Below are 22,900 nucleotides of genomic sequence, written 5' to 3'. Positions count from 1 at the left end.
CGGCATGCCTGCGGGAGGTCCGCTGGTCCCGCCCCTTTGGCGTCCCTGCCGCCGAATTACCGCCGAAGCCGCAGGACTGGCAGACCTCCCGCAGGCATGCCGCCGAAGTCAGCCTGACTGCCTCCCTCACGGCGACCGTCAGGCCGCCCCCCCTCCCCCGAGGCTTGTCGCCCCCCCGCCGCAGCTTGCCGCCCCAGGCACGCGGTTGGCACGCTGGTACCAGGAGCTGCCCCTATGCATTGTCCTATCTCCAGTATTCCCATAATTCCTCCAGGAGATCTGCCAGTAGTCAAATTTCATCACGAATCCAGGGCAATAAGATATGATCTGTTGGGATTGCCTGTGGAATTAAGAACTTTCCTTAAACACAAAGTTCAGCAGCAAGAATAAGAAAATGTGATGTTCTTTTGTGGCCATGTGTTCAGATTGCTTGGAAGATAGATCCAGCAGTCCTCTTCATGTCTTGGCTTTCATTGTTCCCTGTCTTAGACTGAGCACCAACATCTCTGCTGTTTCCCTCAGTGGTTGAAAATGGAAGGATGACTCCAAATATATTTGTATTTACATCTAGTGTCACTCTTGAGTTTTCTTGTAACAAAAGCTGCCTAGTCAATGGCAGCAAAGAAAGCCAGTGCATAGGTGACAGTAGATGAAATTTTCCTGTATCAGCTTGTGAGTGGGGTGTATATAATGAAGGGCTATGCTCTGACCATTTCTCTGACACACACGCTCAGATTCTGAATAATTACAATGTATGGAAAGGTGGTGCGGTGCCAGCCCATGGCTGAGCAATGGAGACCTCCGAGTTCTAATCCCAGTTCTGCCACTGTCTTCCTCTCAGGCTTTGGGCAAGTCTCTTTGCTGCTCTGCCTCAGTTTCTCTGTTTGTAAAATAGTTTCTTTCCTTATTTGCCTTGCAGAGGTGTGGGGAGGATTAACCGGTACTTTAAAAGATGTGCACTAAGTAATAAAAGGATCTGGAAAGCCTTGTTTGGTGTTTTGCAGAGACTCAGTGTCCAGTCCCACATATTCAACATGGAAGCCTGAAATCTCCACTTCCACATAACTATACACACAGAACCAGTGTCACGTTTCAGTGTGATCCTGGTTACATCCTCAGGGGCGCTGATAAGATTCAATGCCAAGCTGATGGCAAGTGGTATCCGCAGCTACCCGTTTGTGACCTAGGTAAGTGTGGGACAGAGTAGGGTGATGCTCTGTGGGGGTCTATATTGGGGCAAGTTTCTATAGTCTATCAAACTCATTATATTGCATGTGGTATGATTGAGTGAATGTGATATGAATGGTGTGTAATTGTCTGTCTTTCCCCCCCACCCCCCGGCTTCCTTTCTTCCATTTTATGTCTATCTAGGCTGCAGCCTTTTTCTGTTGAAGTTCCTTTCTCACTTTCTTTTGGGAATCAAATGAACGTCAGAGAGTTCAGACCCCAGGGAAAAGCAATTGGTGAGAAAAGACAGGAGCTAATTGCCCAGGTTTAATACTGAAAGGCCAGGTGAGGCTTGCTGCGGAGAGCAGAGTCTGAGGCCAGTCAACACCAGATAAAAACAGCTCTGGGTTTGGGAGGTAATTCAAATGCTGGGGCAGTTAATCTTCATCTGCGGCACTAAACTGGGAGGACTGCAGAGTGGAAAAGCTGGATTTTGACTTCTGGGTTTTTGTTCTTGGAATGTTTTGGTGCCTGTCCTTTCCCAGCTCAGGGGAGGACAAAGAAAACACCCTTCACGCAAGAGAGCAAGAAAGCGCCTGTGACTTTCATTTTACAAAAGCTAAACATGCCACCTGCAGTGTCCCTGTGACAGTATTGAAGTTGGAGATTCCTTATTTTCATATATCTACCTCTACAAGGGTATGATGAGATTTCACTCACCGATGTTTATAAAGGTCCTCAGAAACGGTGCTATACAAATGGAAATTTGCTATAAGACCCTAACTCTTTAATCCATTTCTTCATAGGGGAGTTTTTACTGTTTTCAAGCCTGGTGATGTATTTAACAATGTAACAGTTCTCCTTTTAATTCCATGCAGGGGCTAGCATCACACCACTTCACTACACATTACTGCTATTCATGTTTCTCATTGCTTACTATTACTGTCCCCTGTGAAGCAGGTAGTCATTGCAGTTTGTGTCCCCTCATAACTCTGCATCATCACGTACTCCAGCCCACAATTCAGCCCTAGGTGTTTTGTATCATTGCGGTTACTGAACCAAATTCTGTGCTCAGTGCAGTGGTGAGCAGAATGTAGGCCAATGATTTACACAGCTGGGTCTTACATGCCACATTCTTATAAGAGCGCTTCATTCTCCATAGGTTTCAAGGTTAAATGACTTTTACAGATCCCTGTCTTGTTTTGGATTGTTAGGGAGATGTTCCTACCCACCAGTACTTGCGTACGCTGACAGAAGCGATCAGAGAGAGTTTCTAGTTGGTACCATAGTGACCTACTCCTGCAAACCAGGTTACACACGCATCCCTGGAGTATCTCCTCATGTGACTTGTTTTACAAATTTTACCTGGTCTAAAGTCTCAGAACTATGTCAGAGTAAGTAATTTTCAGCTGAATTTTCTTTGCTTTAGTTGATAAACAAATGTAAGAGCAATTTAAGAGCTTATGGGGAGGCGACTTGGGGCCTGGTTGGCCCCCAGGTGCTGAACACCTGCAGATCTGACTGCAGCTGCAGTTGTAGGTGGTCAGCACCTCTGAAAATCTGGTCCAGGACACACTGAGCAATTGGCTGTGTGAATGTGTCTGTACCGTAGACATGGTGATACCAGTGTGATGTGATGAACTGCCTTTACTGTACAACTTTTCACCTGCTCAGCTGTCCTCTGACCACTAGCCCTAATCAGATAGAACTTTGAACAGCCCAATTTTATAAGCAGCCCCAAACATGTCACTCACACTCTCACACGTATATTACATACATAACTTTAAATAATGTGGCAAATGTGACTTTTTTCTTTTATCTTATTCTGAACAAAAACATTTTAAACTCTGTTGGTGTTGCTCAGAGATTCGTTGTCCAAAGCCAGTGGTTGAAAATGGAAAACAAATCTCTCCAGTGAAAACTGAATATACATATGCCAACCGTGTTGTGTTTCAATGTGATCCTGGCTACATCCTCCGAGGCAGTGAGGGGATTGTGTGCCGGAGCGATGGGATGTGGCACCCTCCAGTACCATTTTGTGATAAATGTGAGTATAAACGAGAAGAGAACCTACCATTCAGAAGAAATATGCCGCCACTGATCGTAGTAACAACAGCGGGAAGGCTGCCTCCCTACGTCTCAACTTCTAGTTGGGGATTATTAGAAGGATCCTCACAGGTCATTAATAAATAGCCAAAGGGCTTTTTCATCTGTCTTCTATCCAGTGACCTCGTCCAATTCTGGGGGAGGGAGATCAACAGCTAAGTATTCCCTACAGTCTAATCTCCAGGCCTGCTTCTGGCTGAAGGTTAAAAGTGCCAGCTGAAGGGACTCTCACCCCTTTTCTTAGATTATTGAAGAGTCTTAGATCTCACTTTCAGTAAGTTTTTTTTTTCATAATGTCATTGCTTAATTTGCACCAGGGCTGAGCCCCGGCACCTCTGGGCTTGGCAGTTCAGAGCCCCGTCACCTCTGGGCTTGGCAGTTCAGAGCCCCGGCACCTCTGGGCTTGCTGCATCAGTTATGAAAGTAAAAAAACAATTGTTTGAGCCCTGGCACATCTTTAATTACAAATTAAGCACTGCCTAATGTTCCGCCTAATATTTCCTTTTCTTTATTTCCTCCCATTAGTCCTGGCTCAGCCCCCTTGTAACATCCTCTACAATCACTCCCCTTCTTCATTCGGTATGGATAGGCGGCAGCAGTGGGGTAGTTCTTACACTGAGGGAGATGTTGTGGGCAGTGGGACTGAGACCCTTGTTGGGGGACTCAGGGAGGGTTGGTAGGTAGCAGGAGGGTTGGGATGTTTCCCTAGGCAATTCTGAAAGGATTAAGCACTATGGGGGGGGGGGGGTCTGACCAATATACTGATCTTTCAAGCAGCTGAGCATCAACAGCCCCCATTAAAGAGAATTTACCTGAGGTCTTAATACCAAGTGCTGGATTCCCCTGTAACTTCATGGGCTGCCCTAGTTGTTGCCTGAGTCAGTGAGAGGAGCATCAGGCCTTACATTGTTTCTATCCATTTGTAGCCTGTGGCCGACCTCCAACTCTCATGAACGGGCTGCACAATGGTGGGATGAAGGAATATTTCCCCTATGAATCTCAAGTGACCTATAGCTGTGGAGACAGTTTGTCACTGATTGGAGAATCCTCCATTTATTGCACAACTGATGGGGTAAATATGATGTGGAGCGGACCTGCCCCGCAGTGCAAAGGTAAGTCATTCTCCATGACTCTAAATTACAAAGGGTAGAGGGTACTTTCTGGAGACCCAGGTATAATGTCCCAACACTTTTTGTAAGTGGGGCTGAAAATGAGCAGAGCTGTCTGCCGCTCCTAATCCCTCCCACAATCCTCTTTGAAGTCCAGGATTATCGCTGACGTGGGTGGTGAAAAGCCAGGAGGGGGTGTGGCTATGACACCCAGGCTGCACTGATCCCAGGTATCCCCATCCGTATGGATCCCTGGGTGGAAACTAAAGCTTTGTGAGGTGCATTACCCCTTCTGGTCTGGTGGCAAACCCCACCCTGGAGTGCAGATGGCTCCACTGCTGTGTTAGCTGCAAACTGCCAGAGCTGAATAGATCCCACAGCTGTTAAAATAACCAGGTACATCTTCCAACTTCCACGTGAAGGATCCCAGCAGGGGCAGCTGTTCTTGCAGCCCACACGGAATAGTGAGGGCTGTAGGAGCAGCAGGATTCCCCTGCATGCAGGAGATGCTTAACATGTACAGCCTGGCAGGTGCATCAGGGGATTTGCGAATGGGCTCTGAGATACTAGCCCCAGGCAGAGCTAGAGAGCAGCTAAGGAGGGTTACAGTGCCCCACCTAAACTGTTGGCCTGGAACCACCACTGAACCTCCTCCACCACACAGCCTTGTTGTCAAACATATAATAGTTACTCCCTACTGATTTCCTCACTGGCTAGTGCCACCAGCCACTGGACCTGTGTTCCAGCTGATGTGTGAGTCTCACCCCCAGTCACTTATTCCCCCACCCCACTGACCCATCTCCTAGATCTGGTTCCCAACCCAGCTGTCCTGGAATCATCCCTTTAGGTATGGGCCCTTCTGGATGCAGCATCAGAGAGCGTTTGAGAGAACAGCCTGATTCCAAAAAATGGAATAACTCTGGTGCCTTGACTTGGCAATCGGAAGCTGGGGAAAAGAGAACAGCATTGAAAGCATTCACCCACATACCGAACCTGCTGTATAAAGTTTCCCCCCTCCCAATAGTCTCAATGTCATTGTGAATCGTCTGCTAAAACGTCAAGAATCTGATATTCTTATGTAGTTGTGTTTTTTTACTCCCCATGTTTAGTGTGCCTGGAAACAGATCAGCTGCTATTGAAGTGTATTGGCCTTGATTTGTTCCCTGTCTCAGATGTAGCACTAACTGTTTTGTTGTTTTCCCTCAGTGGTTCGCTGTCCGAGGCCAAAGATTGGAAATGGAAGAGTGACGACTACAAGGCAAGCGTTCACATACGGTGTCACTGTTCAGTTCTCTTGCTCGGAAGGCTACCTGCTCCATGGCAGTCGAGTGAGTCAGTGTCAGGATGACAACACCTGGAATCCTCCTGTGCCACGTTGTCAGCCCGGTCAGTGTAAATGATGAACTGAGGTATGGGGACTGGGCTGGCATGTGCACGCTGAGACCTAGGAACGGCACCATAGGGGGAGAGGTGGTCTGAGCACAGCTCTGGAAACCAAAGACCTTGAGTTCTTACCCTCTTCCTGCCCCGGGTCAGTCTCCCTGGGTGACTTGAGCAAGGGATTTCCCATCTGTAAAAATGGAGATCGTGTATCCCAGCTACCTTGAAAAGGTGTTATGAGGATTAATTAGGAAAGTACTTCAAAGACAGATGCTAATTATGTCTAAACACGCATTGCTGAAACTCCCCTGGCTATACTGTGGAAGGGAACCCAAAGAAGCAAATATTTATCAACGCAATATATATTTAATAGGATAAGGACCAAGCAACCCCGGTGTTTAGGTCCAAGTAGCTTTCTTCAGGAGTGGACCAGCTTTAATGATGGATTTTTCCAGTTTAGAAAAGGTGCTTATCAAGGACCCCAGGCTGCTAGTACCAAAATCTGAAAAAGTGGTGCCTTGTACTCCTCAACTGAGTCAGTGCCAATGAACAGCCATGACTTCTGAGCCTGCAAAAAAAAAAAAACCCCAAACCTTCTGACTGCCCTCTAATCAATTTGATATTGACCAGCCCTTCCTTGGCCAGAATGGCTGAGTGTGCGAATCCTCAGGTTTGACAAGTCTGGCTCCACAGTCACAGACTTGAAGCTCACCAAGGCAGACTCAACCTTTCTTCCTTCAGAGGTAGACACATTCAGTTCTGTAGAGTTTGCTCTGTGAGGGTTGGAGGTGAGATGAAGGAGTGGTGGGGGCTGTTTTCCAGCCCCTCTCTAATGCCGGAGGTTTTAGTGGGCATGAGAATCTGGTTTTCCATTCATGTCTGCATTCTGTAGACAGTCCTGAAACAACCCTTCATGCTTACTGCCCCCAGAGGTGGTTGTTTCACTGGGGAAGGGGTTCCTTACAGTTATCTAAGGGGTTTGTACAGAACCAGTCACTGTGGTATCTAATCAAAGCCTTTGGCATCCTGTAGGATGAAAGTCACTATAGAAGCATAAGACACTGTTAAGGACCAAGTTCTGCCCTTGGTTCCACCTGTGTAAATCCAAGGCAACTCCACTGACTTGCAATTATCCCTCAGTGCAACGGGGGTGGGGGGCTAATTCTGCAGTACCCCAAAGAGGCTATTTAGAAGAAGGCCACAAGTGTGCAAGGGAGTGAACTTCACATTCACATTTGTCCCAAGGCTGCTAATAAAACTTCCTTAAATGAACGAACAAAGCACCTGTGCTCTGCTGCTCCAAGGGTGGACTTCCAGCTGCCGATGACTCCATGAAATGCCCATGATACACAGTACTGGGTGGGATTTCACTCACGCCCTTTTCTTGTTGAACTCATGATGTTTGTTTTTTTCCAGAGAGTCACTGTGGGTGTGATGTTACAAGTAGTTTATTTCTCTGATTAAACCAAAACAGCTGCAGTGAAGTAAACCCAGGGCACGGGGTCTTAAGTAGAGCTGCCTCTTTCCATTACAGGCAATAAGCAGCACTCACAGTGCATCTCCTTTCACTGAACTGCTTCTCGTCTGCTTTTTCCTTTCAGTTCAGTGTTCAAAGCCAGACGTGCAGAATGGAAGAATGGTCAATGCATTAGATGAGAAAATGTGGTACAACGTAAATGAAAGCATTACTTTCAAATGCTCTTCTGGGTACCAATTTTCAGACCATTGGTACCTGCCTACAACAGACAGCTTTAGTATTACTTGTTCAGCCAACGGCAACTGGACAGCATTACCCAAATGTGTAAGTAGGACACTCCAGCTGGATTTGTTGAAGTACTCTGCCCAATTTCTAGTGTAAAATAGAAAAAAAGTAATAACAAAACAGTGTTTTGCATTTCTAAAGTCTTAGTCCTCATTGTTTCAATGAATCAATGGGACCAAGTAGGGAGATGTGCCATTGATACAATAGAAGGGGAAATGTTATTGATCTGAAAGCAAAAGAATGTCCTTCCTCCATCCCATCCTTTCTCATGATTTGAAGTAGGAGATTTTCTGCCTTTGTAGCACCTATTCCATGCGGGGGTGGGGTAGGTAAAATGTGGTAGGTAAAAATCACACAGGATGAAAACTTGGCCATATTATAAAATAGACAGGCTTCCAATGCAGTCTAGGGTGTGGACATGGCATATTTTCTGCTGGGCTAGGGCACAGTAAAAAGCAAAGTTATGATTATTTTAATGAGTAGTTGCCAGTGTACTTAGCACTGTGAAAATGTAAATGGAGGCCTGGTTCTGGCTCAAGGAGTTGACAATCCAAGTGCCTGATTCTGCAAGTTGTTTAGAACCTTCTCAAAGTTGCTTAGAACGATCAGCCCCTATAGACGTCAATAAGAATTGAGGGTGTGAAGGCCTTTTCAGTATCAGGCCTGTGTCAGACAGACTGTATGATACAGATATAGGTAACCCACTGACTGAGGGTTCAAATCCAAAACGGAGCAAGCATACTTCAAAGGGAAAATCCTTCTCTTCTGCAGCATAATCCCAGTCCCTCTTCCTCTGTTTCATAGAAAAAGCAAAGCAATACTGAAGAATGTGCAGGGGCACGTGAGAGTAAAGAGTTTCTCCATTGTGATGTGCCTGTGACGGAACTGAGAACCCTGCTGGAACTGAAGAAACTGTATCTGGAGATTCAGAAACTGAAGCGGGAGATTAAAAAATTGTAATGGCTGCTGAAATCTGTGATCCTCATTGTGTTAGGAAAGTGGAAGCAAGTAGAGGAACTAGATTGAACTGAAGGTTTATTTTCATACAAGCTTCAGACCCTGTGCAGCTGGAAATTTACGGCAACAACCTTCAGCTTCGCCATAATTGCTGCTTACATTTAACTTTTATGCATGATAACACATACGTTCACAGTGGGTGTATGGCCATTCTACTGTCTGATTTACATTAACCTTAAGGGCAGTGATGTTCATAACTCCCTGTGCACCACTGAAAATCTAAGGGATAGCAAAGCAATCTTCCCTGTCCTGTGGATTTAAACTCCGCTCAGCAGACTTTCTTCCCAGTCTGACCAGATCTAGTTTTGATTGATACCAGTGTTATCACCCGAGGCATTTTTATATCTAATCACACTCAAGAGTAGATGGTAGAAATTTAACTGTAGAGAAACAGCCTGCTAAGCCATTTCCCCATTGCCCAATAAATTGACCTGTACCTTTTGTGACCAAGTCATTATTCCTGCATTCCAGGGCTACAATAAAATGCAATTGTTATAATTGCTGGTGGTTTGTGTGTTTTTTTGTTTTTTATAACTTTATCCCCCTGGCTACAAGACCTAAAAATCCCCAGTGTGTTTAAAGGCTCCTTTTCTTAGGAGTGAAAAACTGTCTCAATCAAGGGCCTATGTTCAATCCTGTCTACTGGTGTCTGTCAGTGTTACAATTACACTGTAAGCAGGTCTAGAGACTAATTTTCTAGACCTTTTAAGTTAAAGAGGAAATGTGGCTACACAGAGGGATTCAATCTCTAGCCTATAACACAGCTGGGGTTGATTACTAGGGTTTATTCCTGTTAAAAATTGTGCTACTTGAACTCTCAGCACTGAAAGATCAGGGAAAAAAGAGAGGGCAAACAGTTATCTCTGATGAATGTAACATACCGCGTGTGCTCTGAAATTTAAAATGTGCATGCTTATGTAAATCAGTTTGACTATTTATTAGTAGTATTAACAGCACTGACCAAATGCAGGACCCTGAATGGCAGCCACCTGGATTTTTTAGAGAGCATCTTGCATTGAGCAATATGTAAAAAGAGAGCTTTTCTATTCATCTGTCCTGGATATTTACAACTCTCGTCACAGTGGTATACAGCCATTGGCAGTAGTGAAGGTAGCAGGGTGCAGGGGAAGCAGCCGCTTACCCTTAGCACATTTTCCAAAAGCGGCGCCTTAGTTAGGGGTGACCATGGCGCGAGCGGGCGGGGCCCGAGCTCCGCTCTGAAGCTGGCGCTACACTCCTGCAGACAAGGGGGTCAGCACGCCCGGAGGAGCCATGGGGAGGGGGCGGCACAGCCGGAGAAGCGAGGGGGGGACGCAGCATGGTGGCCCCCAGCGCGGCGGGCGGCAGCCAATGGAGGGGCAGTGGGCACAGCCAGAGGAGCGCGGGGGGCGCAGCATGGTGGCCAGAGGAGCGAGGGTGGGGGCGCTACTGCACTAAACACTTATTCACGGTTTCTGAAACCATTTCTTGCACCCATAGGCGGGCAGACAAGCCAGGGGGCTGCTCTGACCCATGTTGGAGCTGAACCATGTGCAGTCAAACCCAGAATAGCTGAGGCACAAAAGTTGTATAAAGCACAGGGCTGAATTAGGGCCCTCATGCTTATGGAGGCCAGCAGCAGGCATGGTGCCTCTAGGTCAATGGTTTTCAACCTGTGGTTCATGTACTCCTGGGGCTCCAGACAATGTCTAAAGGGTCCGCAAAAGACAGACTGAAAACTAAGTCATCAGAATTCAACTATATATACAGACAATAGATTTCCAAAGGCGTCCGCACCTCCATTTGAAATTTCCAAAGGGTCTGCAGCATAGTTTGAAATTTTGTAGGGGTCTGCAAATGAAAAAAAAATTGAAAGCTACTGCGCTAGGTGCTCGGGGTAAGCGCACACCTCTGCTAAGTCTGTGTTTCCCTTACCTTAAAAAGACTGCCCATGATCTTGCCAGTCTATCACCATATGCCAGGTGGCCTATAACTACACCTCCTTCCCATGTTGTAAAAAGGGATTGTATTGAACTGTCTAGCCTCTCCCAAGCTTGCATGTCTGTGGCCGCAGCTACAGCTGCAGTGCTCTCAGTTTCTTTTGCCAATTTACACTTTTGCCAAAGGAAACACAGAGTCAAAACATGAACGTTTATGGCCCATCCCCGTCCCCTGCTAAATTAGACAATCCAGTTTCTGAGCCTGTAACATACACATTACATAAAGCTTGGTTTTCTCGTCTCTCTGCCAAATGTTTGATTGCTCCAATGGAAAAAAAAATCTGCAAAGTGAGGACAGATGTTCAAGTCTTCACAATGATATTCAATGTGCTGAGCTCTTTTGAAAACAAAGCCCAAGGGTGTGTGTTTTGGAATTTCAGTTCCTTTGCTGCGCGTGTTAACGGTGACATTAAGATCAACCTCCGCCTGTGTTTGCTGTAACCAACTGGATTCAGCCTCAGCCAGCCCCGCCCCTTCTCTCCTAACCCCGCCTCCAACCAGTCTCAGCACTATTCGTGCCCCGCCCCTTCGCTCCTGACCCCGCCTCCAACCAGTCTCAGCGCTATTCAGGCCCCGCCCCTTCGCTCCTGACCCCGCCTCCAACCATTCAGGCGCTGTTCACGCCCCGACCCGCCGCCTTTCTCACTTGTGCCGAGCGCGGCGCAGGCTGCGGTTCGGAGCGCCTTGCTCGCCCTCGCCATGTCCCCGGGGCTCCCCGACCCCGCGCTGGCTCTGGGGCTCCTGGCGCTGCTGCTGCCCGGGACTCGCGGTGAGTTGGGGGCTCGGCAAAGCACCTCTGTGTGCAGGGCGGGGCTCCCCGGGGCTGGGGGGCTGCGGACAGTCCCGGTGTGTGGGGGTCCCCCAGCGCATGAGCTAGGGGCTACCTGGGGCCGGGCCCGTGGGTTGGCCTTTCCTGTCACTGAGGGTCCCTTCCAGGCAAAGGGGAGCCTCTCTGCCTACTCTGTGCGCTGGGTCCCCCTGAGCCCCTTCCCCGGTGCACGCAGCCCGGGGACTGCCGCCTGCCCCCGGGGTTCCCTTGTTCTCTGGGGTTCCTACCATGGGGGAAATGCATGCGAGGGTTGGCCCTGATTTATGTCTCTTGTGTTCCCCAGCTGTGTGGCTATTGCTGCCGGCCACGTTTTCAGCTCCCAGTTTAACCCCCCGAGGTGGGTGGGGCTGTCTGGGTCTGGGAAATCGGAGTAACCTCCCTGGTGGGCTCACTTAGTCTGTCGCAGTTCCCTCTTCTCAGATCTGGTGGCTTCAGGATCCTTCTAGTGTGCAAAGTGCCTAGAATAAATATGTTCTGTTAAAATGGGCTTTTGTTTTGTCCACAGGTGACTGTGGGCCCCTGCCAAAGCTGAATCATGCTATCCCCTCTGATATGGATCGGGCAGAGGGCTTCCCTGTTGACACACAAGTTACATACAGGTGCCGTGATGGCTTTGTTAAAATCCCTGGAAAGTCAGACACTGTAGTGTGCCTTTCAAACTCACAATGGTCCAACATCAACGAGTTTTGTGGTCGTAAGTATTTTATTTCTCGGGAATAAAGTTCCTTGGGCTGCCTTTCACTTATGAAAAGATAAGACCTTTCCTATGTAGTATAGTAGGTATAGTCAAAAATAGCTCTGCTCTGTAATGATACCCAAAGGGAAGGGGAAAAAATTTACATGAAGTTTAATGTCTTTCATCTAGTCTGGGAATATGAACACTGAAAAGCAACAGAGGGTCCTGTGGCACCTTTGAGACTAACAGAAGTACTGGGAGCATAAGCTTTCGTGGGTAAGAACCTCACTTCTTCAGATGCAAGACTTGCATCTGAAGAAGTGAGGTTCTTACCCACGAAAGCTTATGCTCCCAGTACTTCTGTTAGTCTCAAAGGTGCCACAGGACCCTCTGTTGCTTTTTACAGATTCAGACTAACACGGCTACCCCTCTGATACTGAAATGCAGGAATCCTAGTTGTATGCTTATTTCTTGGCATCACTACTAGGGTTATTTGGGTGGCCTCACTCTGCATTTCCATACTTAAACATGTTTTTGGGGAGATGGTAAGAGTAACCTTAACTCTGAATTTCCTGGATTTATAATACAGTAAAAGCTTTGTTATCCAGCATGTTGAGGGAATGGGGGGTGCAGGTTAATCAAATATTCCAGTTAATTAAGCGTTATACTTACCAATGGAATACCAATTTTCAAAAATTAGAATACAATAAAAAGTTTTCTATTGGGGGGCCCATTCAGCATGGGGTCTATTTTAACAAAGCGCATCCAAATGTGATTGTTAGTAACCTCCCTAAAGTACTGCTAAGGGAGTAATTTGTTTTCTAAACACTGAATTTTGGTTTATTGTTAGAACAGACTGTTTTTATACCTGTCTTCATAGTCAAACCTTTCAGATCTAATGTCTGTCTCTACTGCTAGGTAGCTGTGGTGCCCCAACAAGGTTAAAGTTTGCTGCCTTAAGTAAGGAAGATGAGAGCAAGAATTACCATCCTGTTGGGGGCACTGTGAGATATACTTGTCGCCCAGGGTATGAGAACATCACGAAAATGCTTCTTGTTCGTACTTGTCTTGAAAACTTAACATGGTCAGAAGCCCCTGAGTTTTGTAGAAGTGAGTGTCTTTTTTTTTTTTTTACTTTTATGTCTCACTTGTTCTGAAAACATCTTTCACAATTAGGACCACCAGGCAGCTGGCTCCCAGTTTGCTAGCTTAATTGATATTTAGTTTGAAGGGCTGTTAGCCAGGTTTTTTCCTAGGATAAATTGCAATAGCTGTATTTCCATGGAATATTTAGCTGTTCTTAAAACTGACTGGAGAAGATCAAGTACCAGGATAGCACTGGCTGTATGAATGCAGTATGTCTGCTTGGAATTTCATATGGAAAGTCAATTTCTAATGCAGTACATTTCAACTAGAATAACCCTGGTAAATTACTTGTTGTAGGAGGGAGGAGGACTTTCTGCCATTGAGCTTCCCTGAGGATTATGGGAGGTTTCTTGTCTGTCTTCATTAAAATCAATGACATGGATGGAGTATTTTTTCCACAATGCTTGGTAACTTGTGGCACTTACTGCCACTAAATACTGAATCAAAGAATTCTGTGGGATTAAAAAAAAAAGTTGTACACTTACCATGCATAAATAAGGATAAAAAGACATCAGGGGTATTTTACCTTCGGGACACAAGTCAACCATTAACTGGGGTTTTGATAAACTGTCCTTCCACTCTCCAGCCCTGACTCCAGTGGGCATTTTATTGCATAATTACCTCTCTTGGTCTGGACACCTGTGCAGGGTACAGCTTGCCAGGGGTGGAGCACCTTCAGTTGCCACTGGTATGGTTGAACCCCATGTGGGTCTTACTCGTGTGGTTCAAAGCCACTGTCCGAGAGACGGTACTGGACTAAAAGACCCTGTGATTTGGTTTGGTGTGACACTTACTATATAAAGTGGTCTGAGTGGACATGCAGCTATAGTCTTCCGAAGTATGTTGTTGTTGTTGTTAGCTCTTCTGTTTCCATCATGACAACACAAATTAATGCTAATCCTAGCCTTGGTCTCTATTAGGGAAATCATGTGGTCATCCAGGAGAACTACTCCATGGCAGAGCTGTTCATATAACAGAATTTCTATATGGTGCAAAAATAGACTTCCTCTGTGAAGATGGGTGAGTGTCAAGGTGCCTCTGGTAGTTAATTCACAGAACTTTGGTGTACAATTGCTTGCTAACTGCAAACTAATGCATGGTCTAACTTCAAAACCATACTTGGGGATAGTGCTATCAACTCAGCAAAAATCCTCCCACCCACACAGTGCAAAACTCCTGAGTGGGTTCACATTATTTCTGTTTTTAAGTGGGGCATTGTGATGGACTTCTGACAATTATATTAATGGAAGGTTTCAGAATGGTAGCCGTGTTAGTCTGTATCAGCAAAAAGAACGAGGAGTACTGGTGGCACCTTAGACTAACAAATTTATTGGGTTTTAGCCCACAAAAGCTTATGCCCAAATAAGTTTTAGTCTCTAAGGTGCCACAAATACTCCTCGTTCTTTTTATTAATGGAAGGTTACATTGACACCCATCAATCTCAACGAGGTTTTAACCCAACCCATAGTAAGGCTTCATCCAGGTCATAAGTCACCACTTGTAAACTGAAAGAATCCATTTTCCAAATTGCCAGACAGTTACACAAGCAATCAAAGCACTAGGTCAGAAACTTGATACTCTTCTTTTTTTTCTTTTTCTTTCTTTTGTGTGTGTGTGTGTGTGTGTGTTTTATTTAGGTACAAACTGATTGGGCGGCCTTTCATTCAATGTAGGCTTAAGGGAGATGAAGTTGAATGGAGTCAACTTCCAACTTGCCAAGGTAAGACTAATCCAACCTTCACTATACGCCTAAATCTGAGGCTTCTTTGGAGTAGGACTTACTCTCTAAAATCTCTCACAGTCCATTTGCCTCTCTCCTGTTTTGAATACTTATGTGGAGGGGCTGTCGGCTATGCTGTTCCTATGAGAAATGTTTTAATTTTCCTACTGTGGAATACTTGAAAACCTTATCACTGTTCCCCAAGGTCATGAAATCCTCCTTTCCTATGAGTAATGTTTGGGAATGGGTGTGCTCTGGTGAGAGAGTTTGCCAGGGTCCTATGTCATGGGGACTAGTGCCAGTTTGCATGATAACATTTAGAAGAGGATGGAGTAAAGCTTGAAAGAAGGAAGGCTTCTGAATCGGAGGGAGGAAACTCTCTCGAATTTGGTTAAAATACAATACTAACTACATTTCCAAATGGCTAAATATTTTTCTTCTTTTAGGGCTCTTAGATAAACTTTTTCTTAAGTAAATGTTTGCACTCTTAACTGAAACTTTTATTAATATTAATGAGACCAGGTTGGTGAGATCATCTCTTTAGGGCCAACTTCTGTTGGTGAAAGATAAGCTTTCAAGCTACATAGGGCTCTCAATATTACCTCACCCCTCTTGTCTCTCTCCTATCCTAAGACTAACACAGCTACAACAACACTCAAACATTCATATTCATGACCTTCTCTTTTCCTACAGTGATTACTTGTCCTTCCCCTCCTTACATTGCCAATGGGACATACGATGGCAGGGGTGTAGAAAATTTTGCTTATAACTCAACAGTAACTTACCGCTGTGACCCTGGGTTCCGGCTTATTGGAGCTGCCTCCATTCATTGTACAACAAAAGATAAAACAAGTGGAATCTGGAGTGGACCTGCTCCTGAATGCAAAGGTGAGTAATGTGTTTAGTGTCTTCCTCTGCTACTTTTTTGCACCAGGTAAAACTACTATTGATAGGCACAAAGTAACTTAAGTATAAGTTGCATGACCAACTTTTAAAGACATTAACAATGTTTCATCTTAATATGCACTGATATTTAGGAAACTGTCAGAGAGGGGCTGTTCATAAAAGAACGATGTGACACTTTGTTTTTTTTATCCCTCCTTTTGCTATAGACACAACTGCACATGTCCTATTAAAAGGAAATAAAACAAGTGATACTTTCTCAGGTGAGTTGGAAGAACTTGGGTTTGTTTAAAGATGTAGTTTCCACAATTTCACACTGTACACTACATTTTCATTCATTATTTCCATGGTCTAACTTGCATAATTTTTGAAAATGTTAGTGGTAACACTGCTGTGAAATTTTGGGAGTGAACTTAGTTATCTATCTGCCCTTTACTCCCAAGCACGTCTTATAGTGCAGGTAGTTTACTAATGCATGGCTTTGTGAACATAAGATGATGGGTGAAGAATACAGGAGGGGTTTAACAGGTGCTGTCTGAGGTCAGTAATATACTGATAAATGGGTTCAGAATAATATAAGGTCTGGAAGTGCACTGACGGAGGTTAGAACAGCCTTTAAGAGAAGGTATTTGCTTTGGAACAGATTCTTAACTAATATAAATGGTCATAGCTTCACTGAAGCCTGTAGAGCTGATATCATACACATGCTGCAAAACTCTCTATAAATACACAGTAACATTCCCCCAATAGTTGAACACGAATAAACAAAAGTGTGATTGGTGGTAGTTGTTTAACTGCTAGAAAACTAATTTTGTTTTTTAGAAATCCTATAATGTACTTTGGTTAGATGTAATCTTCTTTGATGTATTTGATTTTTTTTTTTTCCCCTATCAAAACTGGGCGGATGTTAAAAATACCAACTTTAGTCCATTTTATTCTGTTCAGGTTCTAATAAGGCATCCAATAACACGGTACTTGAGCAACATAAGAAAAAGAGAATAAAAAGACCGTATTATGTATCACAATTCCAAAACAAACGTTTCACCATCACTTCCTCCCGGTCTTCCTCATTTCCCAGAGGTGACCTGAGGACACGAGGTGAGTTTTGTGCCATATCTTGAAGGTCACCAAATCTGGGGTCTGGCAGACTAGAGGGAGGAAGTGAATTTTCATGCCTAGGCTTACAGCTAAAGCTTTCGGTTCTCACCTGTTTTTCTTTATTGTTAGGTAGTTGGATTACTCCACCACTGTTCAGATTTGCTGTACCACTGTACATTAATCAGAACTATTGTTCTGTCAGAACCAAGGAAAGATCTATTTGCCGCCAGAGTTACATGGGAATCTCTGGAGTATTACCCAGCGCCACGTGCTTTCAAAACTTAAAATGGTCAGAAGTCCCAGGGTTCTGTGGAAGTGAGTCTTTTTCCTTTTCTGTTTCAATTGATCTACAAGACATTCTTGTGCAGTTAGTATAGTCTTCCGTTTAGTAGCTGGGTCAGAGTTCAGTCCTGGCTGCGTTGATCTTAACATCTTGAAATATCTTTGTTTTAAATGTTTTGCTTTCAATTCACTGGATGTCTCCTTGCTCTATTATGAGAGCATAAATAGGAGAGCCCGATTGACCCTCTTGATACTGTATCCAAAAGCAAGAGAACTTTATACAATACACATCAAAACCTGTTTCTTTCTCCATGGACAATGAGGCAATGGCCTAATATTAATCTCCTTCTATACTAGCGAGATCTTTGCTATCCAGGAGAACAAGAGCATGGCAGAGCTGCTGCTATAACCGTTTTCCAATTCGGTGCAAGAGTGGCTTTCACCCGTGAAGAAGGGAGAGTATCAGACTGTGGAGAATGACTTAGAGCTGCTGGCTGACTCTGGAAACTGAGCATCAGAGGGTAAGCTCAAACTTACTCCAGGTTCGTGCTACAAAACCAAATACTCATAGTCAGAACTTTAAAACTGAACTTGACCAAGGATGGGCTGTGATTCACGGCCTTCCACACCTCAAACGAGAATCCAGCTCTGTCCCAGGTTTTAGTGCAGAGTTTCTGGATTTTGTGCCCACTGAAGTCTAGGCTGCTAAAATATTGGCTTGATGGGAGGATTTGTACTGCCTAGATCTCGAGTTGAAACAGATGATAGAGAATCTTATTTATAAAAGGAAACAAAGATACTAAAAGGGATTCCAAAACTTCTGGGGGCCGATCTTGAGTTGATGTAAACAGTCATAGCTCCACTGAGATGAATAGAACAATGAGGAAGGATTTTGCCTACTGCTGTAGTGAGAGTTGTTTCTTGCTATGTAATGTTCCCCAATCATGCTAGTACTGATTAGGTTGACAGTTACTTTTTATGGCCAGAAATGCAGTCCAAATTTCTGGACTATTGGACAAGTAATCAAGGAACCAGATAAACATGATCTTATTCTTCTTTATTCAGGTACAAGTTAATTGGACCATTTCTTCCCAGATGTGTCTGGAAGCAAAAGTTGTGTGGAATAAAGTGCTTTCAGCTTGCCAACCTAATGGCTTTAAAACGAGCTCGTAATAGCTTTAAAATGAGCTCGTGCCCAGAGATGTTGGCTTTGGTATGGAGCTGAGGTTAGAAGTAGCATAGATTGTTTGTTTGTTTTTCAGGGAGTGAAAGACTAGTAACCCTTATCGGTAAAATTCCTCCTTCCCCTAACTCTGACTACATGCTTAAAATCTAAAGTTCCTTTGGAATGAAAAAAATCTTCTCTTTTCCCAGTGAGCTTTCTGTAAACTTCCAAAAACAAACAAACTTTTGGACCCTTCTTGAGGAGGGAGGATCTGTAAAAATCCACAGCCTGGTGTCTGGTCTTGTACCAGTTGTGCTATTGGAAAAGTTCCAGCTTAGCTTTATGCTGCTGTAACGCTTGAGGAGCTTAATGCTGTCCCCCGAGGATGCAGGTCAAGCAGCTGTGTTCACCTGTGACTCATGTAGTGGAGGTATGTGCTCTGAGACAGTGTCTCAAGGTCTGTGCTGTCAGCCTGGAGTCTGAGGCAATGAGCAGTGCTTGGGAAAGGGTGAGGCAAAACTTGAGAAGAGTGTCTAATATCTGACGGCGGTAATGCCGTATTTTATCTTTCTAAAATACAGTTAGTAATTACACTAACAAATTACTAAATAACCTTCCCTCTTGGAATTTGGGACAAATAACAAAAAGCCTTTTAACTAATTAACTCTTAATTGAAACTTTTTTTTGTTTAATATTAAATGTAATAATTCCTCTTTACTTTAGACTCCTGCTATCCCTAATGTAATAGGTGGCAGAAATGTCGGAAGCTTTGCTTGTGCGTCTGGAGCAACATAGATGTGACCGTGCTTTGTCCTTCATTGAAGAGGCATCCATTTATTGTACAATAAAAAACCAAATGTACTCTGGCGTTGGCCTGCCCTGAATGCAAAGGCGACTAGCATTTAGTATTTGCCTCTTGTTCTACTGTCATGCACCAGGAAAAGTATTAATTACTAGGCAAGGACCTAAAAGGACCAATTTCCTCACATTTATCTTAAACATCTCAATAAATATCTTTTTAAAACTGACCTTGTTGGAAGCTTAAGCTTTATAGAACAGCTGATCCACCATAAATAACTTCTTGGGAGCAATTCTGCCTCTCCTAGTGCCTGCATTTTTTTTTTCCATACTTTAAAGTTCTAAGACACATCTCAGACCAGGACATGACTACACTATATAAACTGCTACAGTGGCATGGCTGAAGGGCTGCAGGTGCGCCACTTAGCGTAGACACTACTTATATCGACGAGAGAGGTTCTTCCATCCACGTAGGTAATCCACCTCTCCGAGGGGCAGTAGCTAGGTCAATTCTTCTGTCAGCCTACTATTAACCACACCAGCTGCGTGTCTCAAGTGTGAGAAATCCATGGTCCTGAGACATAGCTATGCTGATGTAAATCCCTAATGTAGGCCAGCCTCAGGACCATGCTTTCACCTACACTTGATATGTTTCTCCTTTGCAAAGCCTAACAACGGTTATGCCAATCTGGAAATACCAACCCCCCAACTTCCTGGGGGGGGGAAAGGCGGGAGGAGTAAAACGTTCTTTCCTCTTGCTCCATGCACAGGAGGATGTTGAGACCTCTTGCTGATTTTTTTTTTTTTGTTTGTTTTGTTTGTTTTTTTGTTCACACCAGTATTTTCCACCAATGTTCTGGGTGATCTTTATTCATTCCCCAAGAGCAATTTGTTTTCTCTCTCTACACATCTGAAAGCAAATTCCCAGAGTAAACAAAACAAGTTAGGAGTGGCTTGAGTAGATTTTCAGGGAGGGCTTATTTGTTTAGCCCTGCTTAGAGAAGCAACATCATATGTTAGATCCTAGTCAAATAGAGCTCATGGGTTTGTAGACTTTAAGGGTCTAAACCCACTACCACTTGTGAGATATAGTGGGCAAACCATGCACATCTAACACATTCTTTGAGTGTCATCCAGATTATTTTATATGTGTCGTTGTCACCCTGTTATGCAGATTTGTTAGTATGAAGACATGGATGTGGCCCTGAATTATAAAACCCTGATTTGTCACATGGTCATCCTTCCCCTTGATAATACTAAAAGGCATGTGTTCTACCTTGTGAAATTTGTGTAAAGTACATTTTGTAACTGATGGAAATCAAAGTCAAAGAAAACACTGAGTTAATTTGGTGGTCCCCACAGACTTGATTGCTCCAGCGATCCCAGACAGCATAGGGGATACCATTTTGCTCTACAAAATGGTATCCTCCGCACATGGGGTTGTGACTCAACTGCTGATGGCATGACCTCAAGTGGGGTCATGACCCATAGTTAGGAAACCGCTGAGTTAAGATATATGTTTAGCTCTTATGGATTATCTAGTGAACTGACTTCAACTAAATTTGGACACATGCCTAAATCATTACGTTTTAAATGGATCTCTTCTGGCATACCTCTTTTTCCCGGACCTTTCTTTCCTTTCCTTCTTTTCACTATTCCTTGAGTCAAAAAGCACCTAATGTCCTGTGGATTAATACATAAGGATAATCATTGTTTAACATTTTAAATTGCAGGAGCTCCTGAAGGCAACAACCAAGTTGGGTCCTTTTCTGCTAGGTGCTGTATAAACACTGGGTAAATGACAGTCCATGCCCTGAAAAGATGCATCTGACCCATTATTCACATACGTACAAACTTTTGATTTGTGAATGACAATACTCCAATGTTACCTATTTAATGCTTATTTGCAGTGCATGCTGCACCTCCACCTTGAAGTTGAAATGGGCTTAGTCTTCTTCTGGTAAACTGGACAGTACAGCTTGGTAGAGGGGAGCCTAGACACGTGTGAGAGATCCCTGAAGATTGCAGAAGAACTATGCAAACAGATATTCTGATGCTCCCATGACATTTTTACAAAGGACTTGTCGCATCCGAACACCTTTCTCTTCATGTCTGAAACATGAAAGAGCCCTGAAAAACCTGCCTGCCTTCAATGTTAGATAATCTCGGAGCAGCTCAGTTGCCTCATCCGTGCTGTACTCTTACTGCTAATTTCCAAATATAATATTTGGTATAAACTAAGGTATTACGTGCTGCTTCCATATGTATGGCTTGTTCCTGGGATCTGTTAACTGATATTCATGAGTTTTCTATTTCAGTTGACTTTAATTTCTTCTCTCTATATTGAGACTAGCCATTATTTTGGTAAGCAAATAAAAACATTTTTTAAGCTTTCAGTTTTTTTAATATTTCACTTTCTCAATCTCAAACCAATATTGCCTTCTTTGTAGAAAGCCACTGTAAGATACTTGAATTTCTGTGGGGCTGAAGTAGTTATTTGCCTATAATGCCATTGTCACGTTGTGCAGTCCATACGTTTTATAAAAATATAAGTGAATGTAATGTAACTGGGATATGCTTCATGCAAAAGGTCTCTTGTAAGGTATCATTACAAAGCTCATAATCTACTGAGGGTGATCATCCTATTTGTAGAAATGTACCACTCTTGTATCTAAAACTAGAAATATAAAATATTACTCTGAGGGCCTATTGTAATTTATGTAAAGTGTGGGCCATTAAGGATAGTTTGGAATCTTGATGACTCCTATTGTCTGCAGATGGCTGGGTTTACCTGTGAGTCTTCCTGTACATGTGTGTGCTGGCAAGTGAGTAATGAAGTCTTGGAATCCATCTTTAACTTCTGTTAGTCTCAAAGGTGCCACAGGACCCTCTGTTGATCTTTAACCTGGTGCTTTTCCGGGGGGGGGCGGGAGAGTGGAAACCCAGAGGGACAAAGGGTTCCAGCCTTATGCAAAAGACCTATAAAGGGGTGGAAGAGAACAAGCGGGGAGGAGCCATCATGAAGAATCCCCTAGCTATCACCTGAGCTGGAACAAGAGCTGTACCAGGGGAAAGAATTGTGCCCAGGCCTGGAAGGTGTCCAGTCTGAGAAAAAGCTTACTGAAGTATCTCTGAGGGTGAGATTATCTGTATTCAGTTTGATTAGACATAGATTTGCGCATTTTATTTTATTTTTCTTGGTGACTTATTTTGTTCTGTCTGTTACTACTTTGAACCACTTAAATCCTACTGTCTGTATTTAATAAAATCACTTTTTATTTAGTAATTTACTCAGAGTATGTATTAATACCTGAGGGAGCAAACAACTGTGCATATCTCTCTATCAGTGTTAGGCCTTGTCTACACTACGAGAGTAGTTCGATTTTACTTAAATCGAATTTTTGGAATCGATATTGCAAAGTCGAACGTGTGTGTCCACACTAAGGACAGTAATTCGACTTTGTGAGTCCACACTAACGGGGAAAGCGTCGACATTGGAAGTGGTGCACTGTGGTCAGCTATCCCACAGTTCCCGGAGTCCCCACTGCCCATTGGAATTCTGGGTGGAGCCGCAAATGCCTTCTGGGTAAAAAAAATGTGTCCAGGGTGCTTTTGGGTAACTGTCGTCATCCGTCCATCACTCCCGCCCTCCCTCCCTGAAAGCGCCGGCGGAAAATCAGTTCGCGCACTTTTCTAGTCAGTGACAGCGCGGACGCCACAGCACTGCGAGCATGGAGCCTGCTGCAACCATCACTGCAGTTGT

General features: G+C 44.2%; 1 protein-coding gene and 1 long non-coding RNA gene across 5 annotated transcripts; both read left to right on the top strand.

The window, feature by feature from the left end:
* Positions 1-7,368: 7,368 nt before the first annotated feature.
* Positions 7,369-9,039, top strand: LOC128836539 (uncharacterized). The gene is made up of 2 exons (XR_008444793.1): positions 7,369-7,563; positions 8,329-9,039. It is a non-coding gene; the product is annotated as an uncharacterized LOC128836539 (long non-coding RNA).
* Positions 9,040-11,182: 2,143 nt separating this feature from the next.
* Positions 11,183-22,421, top strand: LOC128836531 (complement decay-accelerating factor-like). 4 transcript variants are annotated; one of them, XM_054026888.1, is made up of 11 exons: positions 11,183-11,289; positions 11,855-12,043; positions 12,944-13,135; positions 14,092-14,191; positions 14,809-14,891; positions 15,585-15,779; positions 16,004-16,057; positions 16,740-16,892; positions 17,022-17,207; positions 17,532-17,695; positions 21,048-22,421. In XM_054026888.1, the coding sequence occupies exons 1-10, from the start codon at positions 11,220-11,222 to the stop codon at positions 17,621-17,623; spliced, it is 1,314 nt and encodes a 437-aa protein (XP_053882863.1). In that variant the 5' UTR covers positions 11,183-11,219; the 3' UTR covers positions 17,624-17,695; positions 21,048-22,421. The 4 variants fall into 4 exon arrangements, with proteins under 4 accessions (XP_053882863.1, XP_053882862.1, XP_053882861.1 ...); XM_054026887.1 differs by having other exon boundaries at positions 20,871-22,421; XM_054026886.1 differs by lacking the exon at positions 21,048-22,421 and adding an exon at positions 19,063-19,367.
* The last annotated feature ends 479 nt before the right edge of the window (positions 22,422-22,900 follow it).

This window comes from Malaclemys terrapin, chromosome 4, assembly GCF_027887155.1.
Source record: "Malaclemys terrapin pileata isolate rMalTer1 chromosome 4, rMalTer1.hap1, whole genome shotgun sequence".
Taxonomy (NCBI): Eukaryota; Metazoa; Chordata; order Testudines; family Emydidae; genus Malaclemys; species Malaclemys terrapin.
The sequence above is the reverse complement of the archived record's forward strand: the minus strand, read 5'-3'. Positions and strand labels throughout refer to the sequence as shown.

What these genes read in the sequence shown, in the direction of transcription:
- LOC128836531 (XM_054026888.1), top strand. Translation starts at nt 11,220, where the DNA reads ATGTCCCCGGGGCTCCCCGACCCCGCGCTGGCTCTGGGGCTCCTGGCG. An exon ending in TCAACTTCCAACTTGCCAAG is followed by an intron (nt 14,892 to 15,584) that starts GTAAGACTAATC and finishes CTTTTCCTACAG; the next exon opens with TGATTACTTGTCCTTCCCCT. An exon ending in AACAAGTGATACTTTCTCAG is followed by an intron (nt 16,058 to 16,739) that starts GTGAGTTGGAAG and finishes TATTCTGTTCAG; the next exon opens with GTTCTAATAAGGCATCCAAT.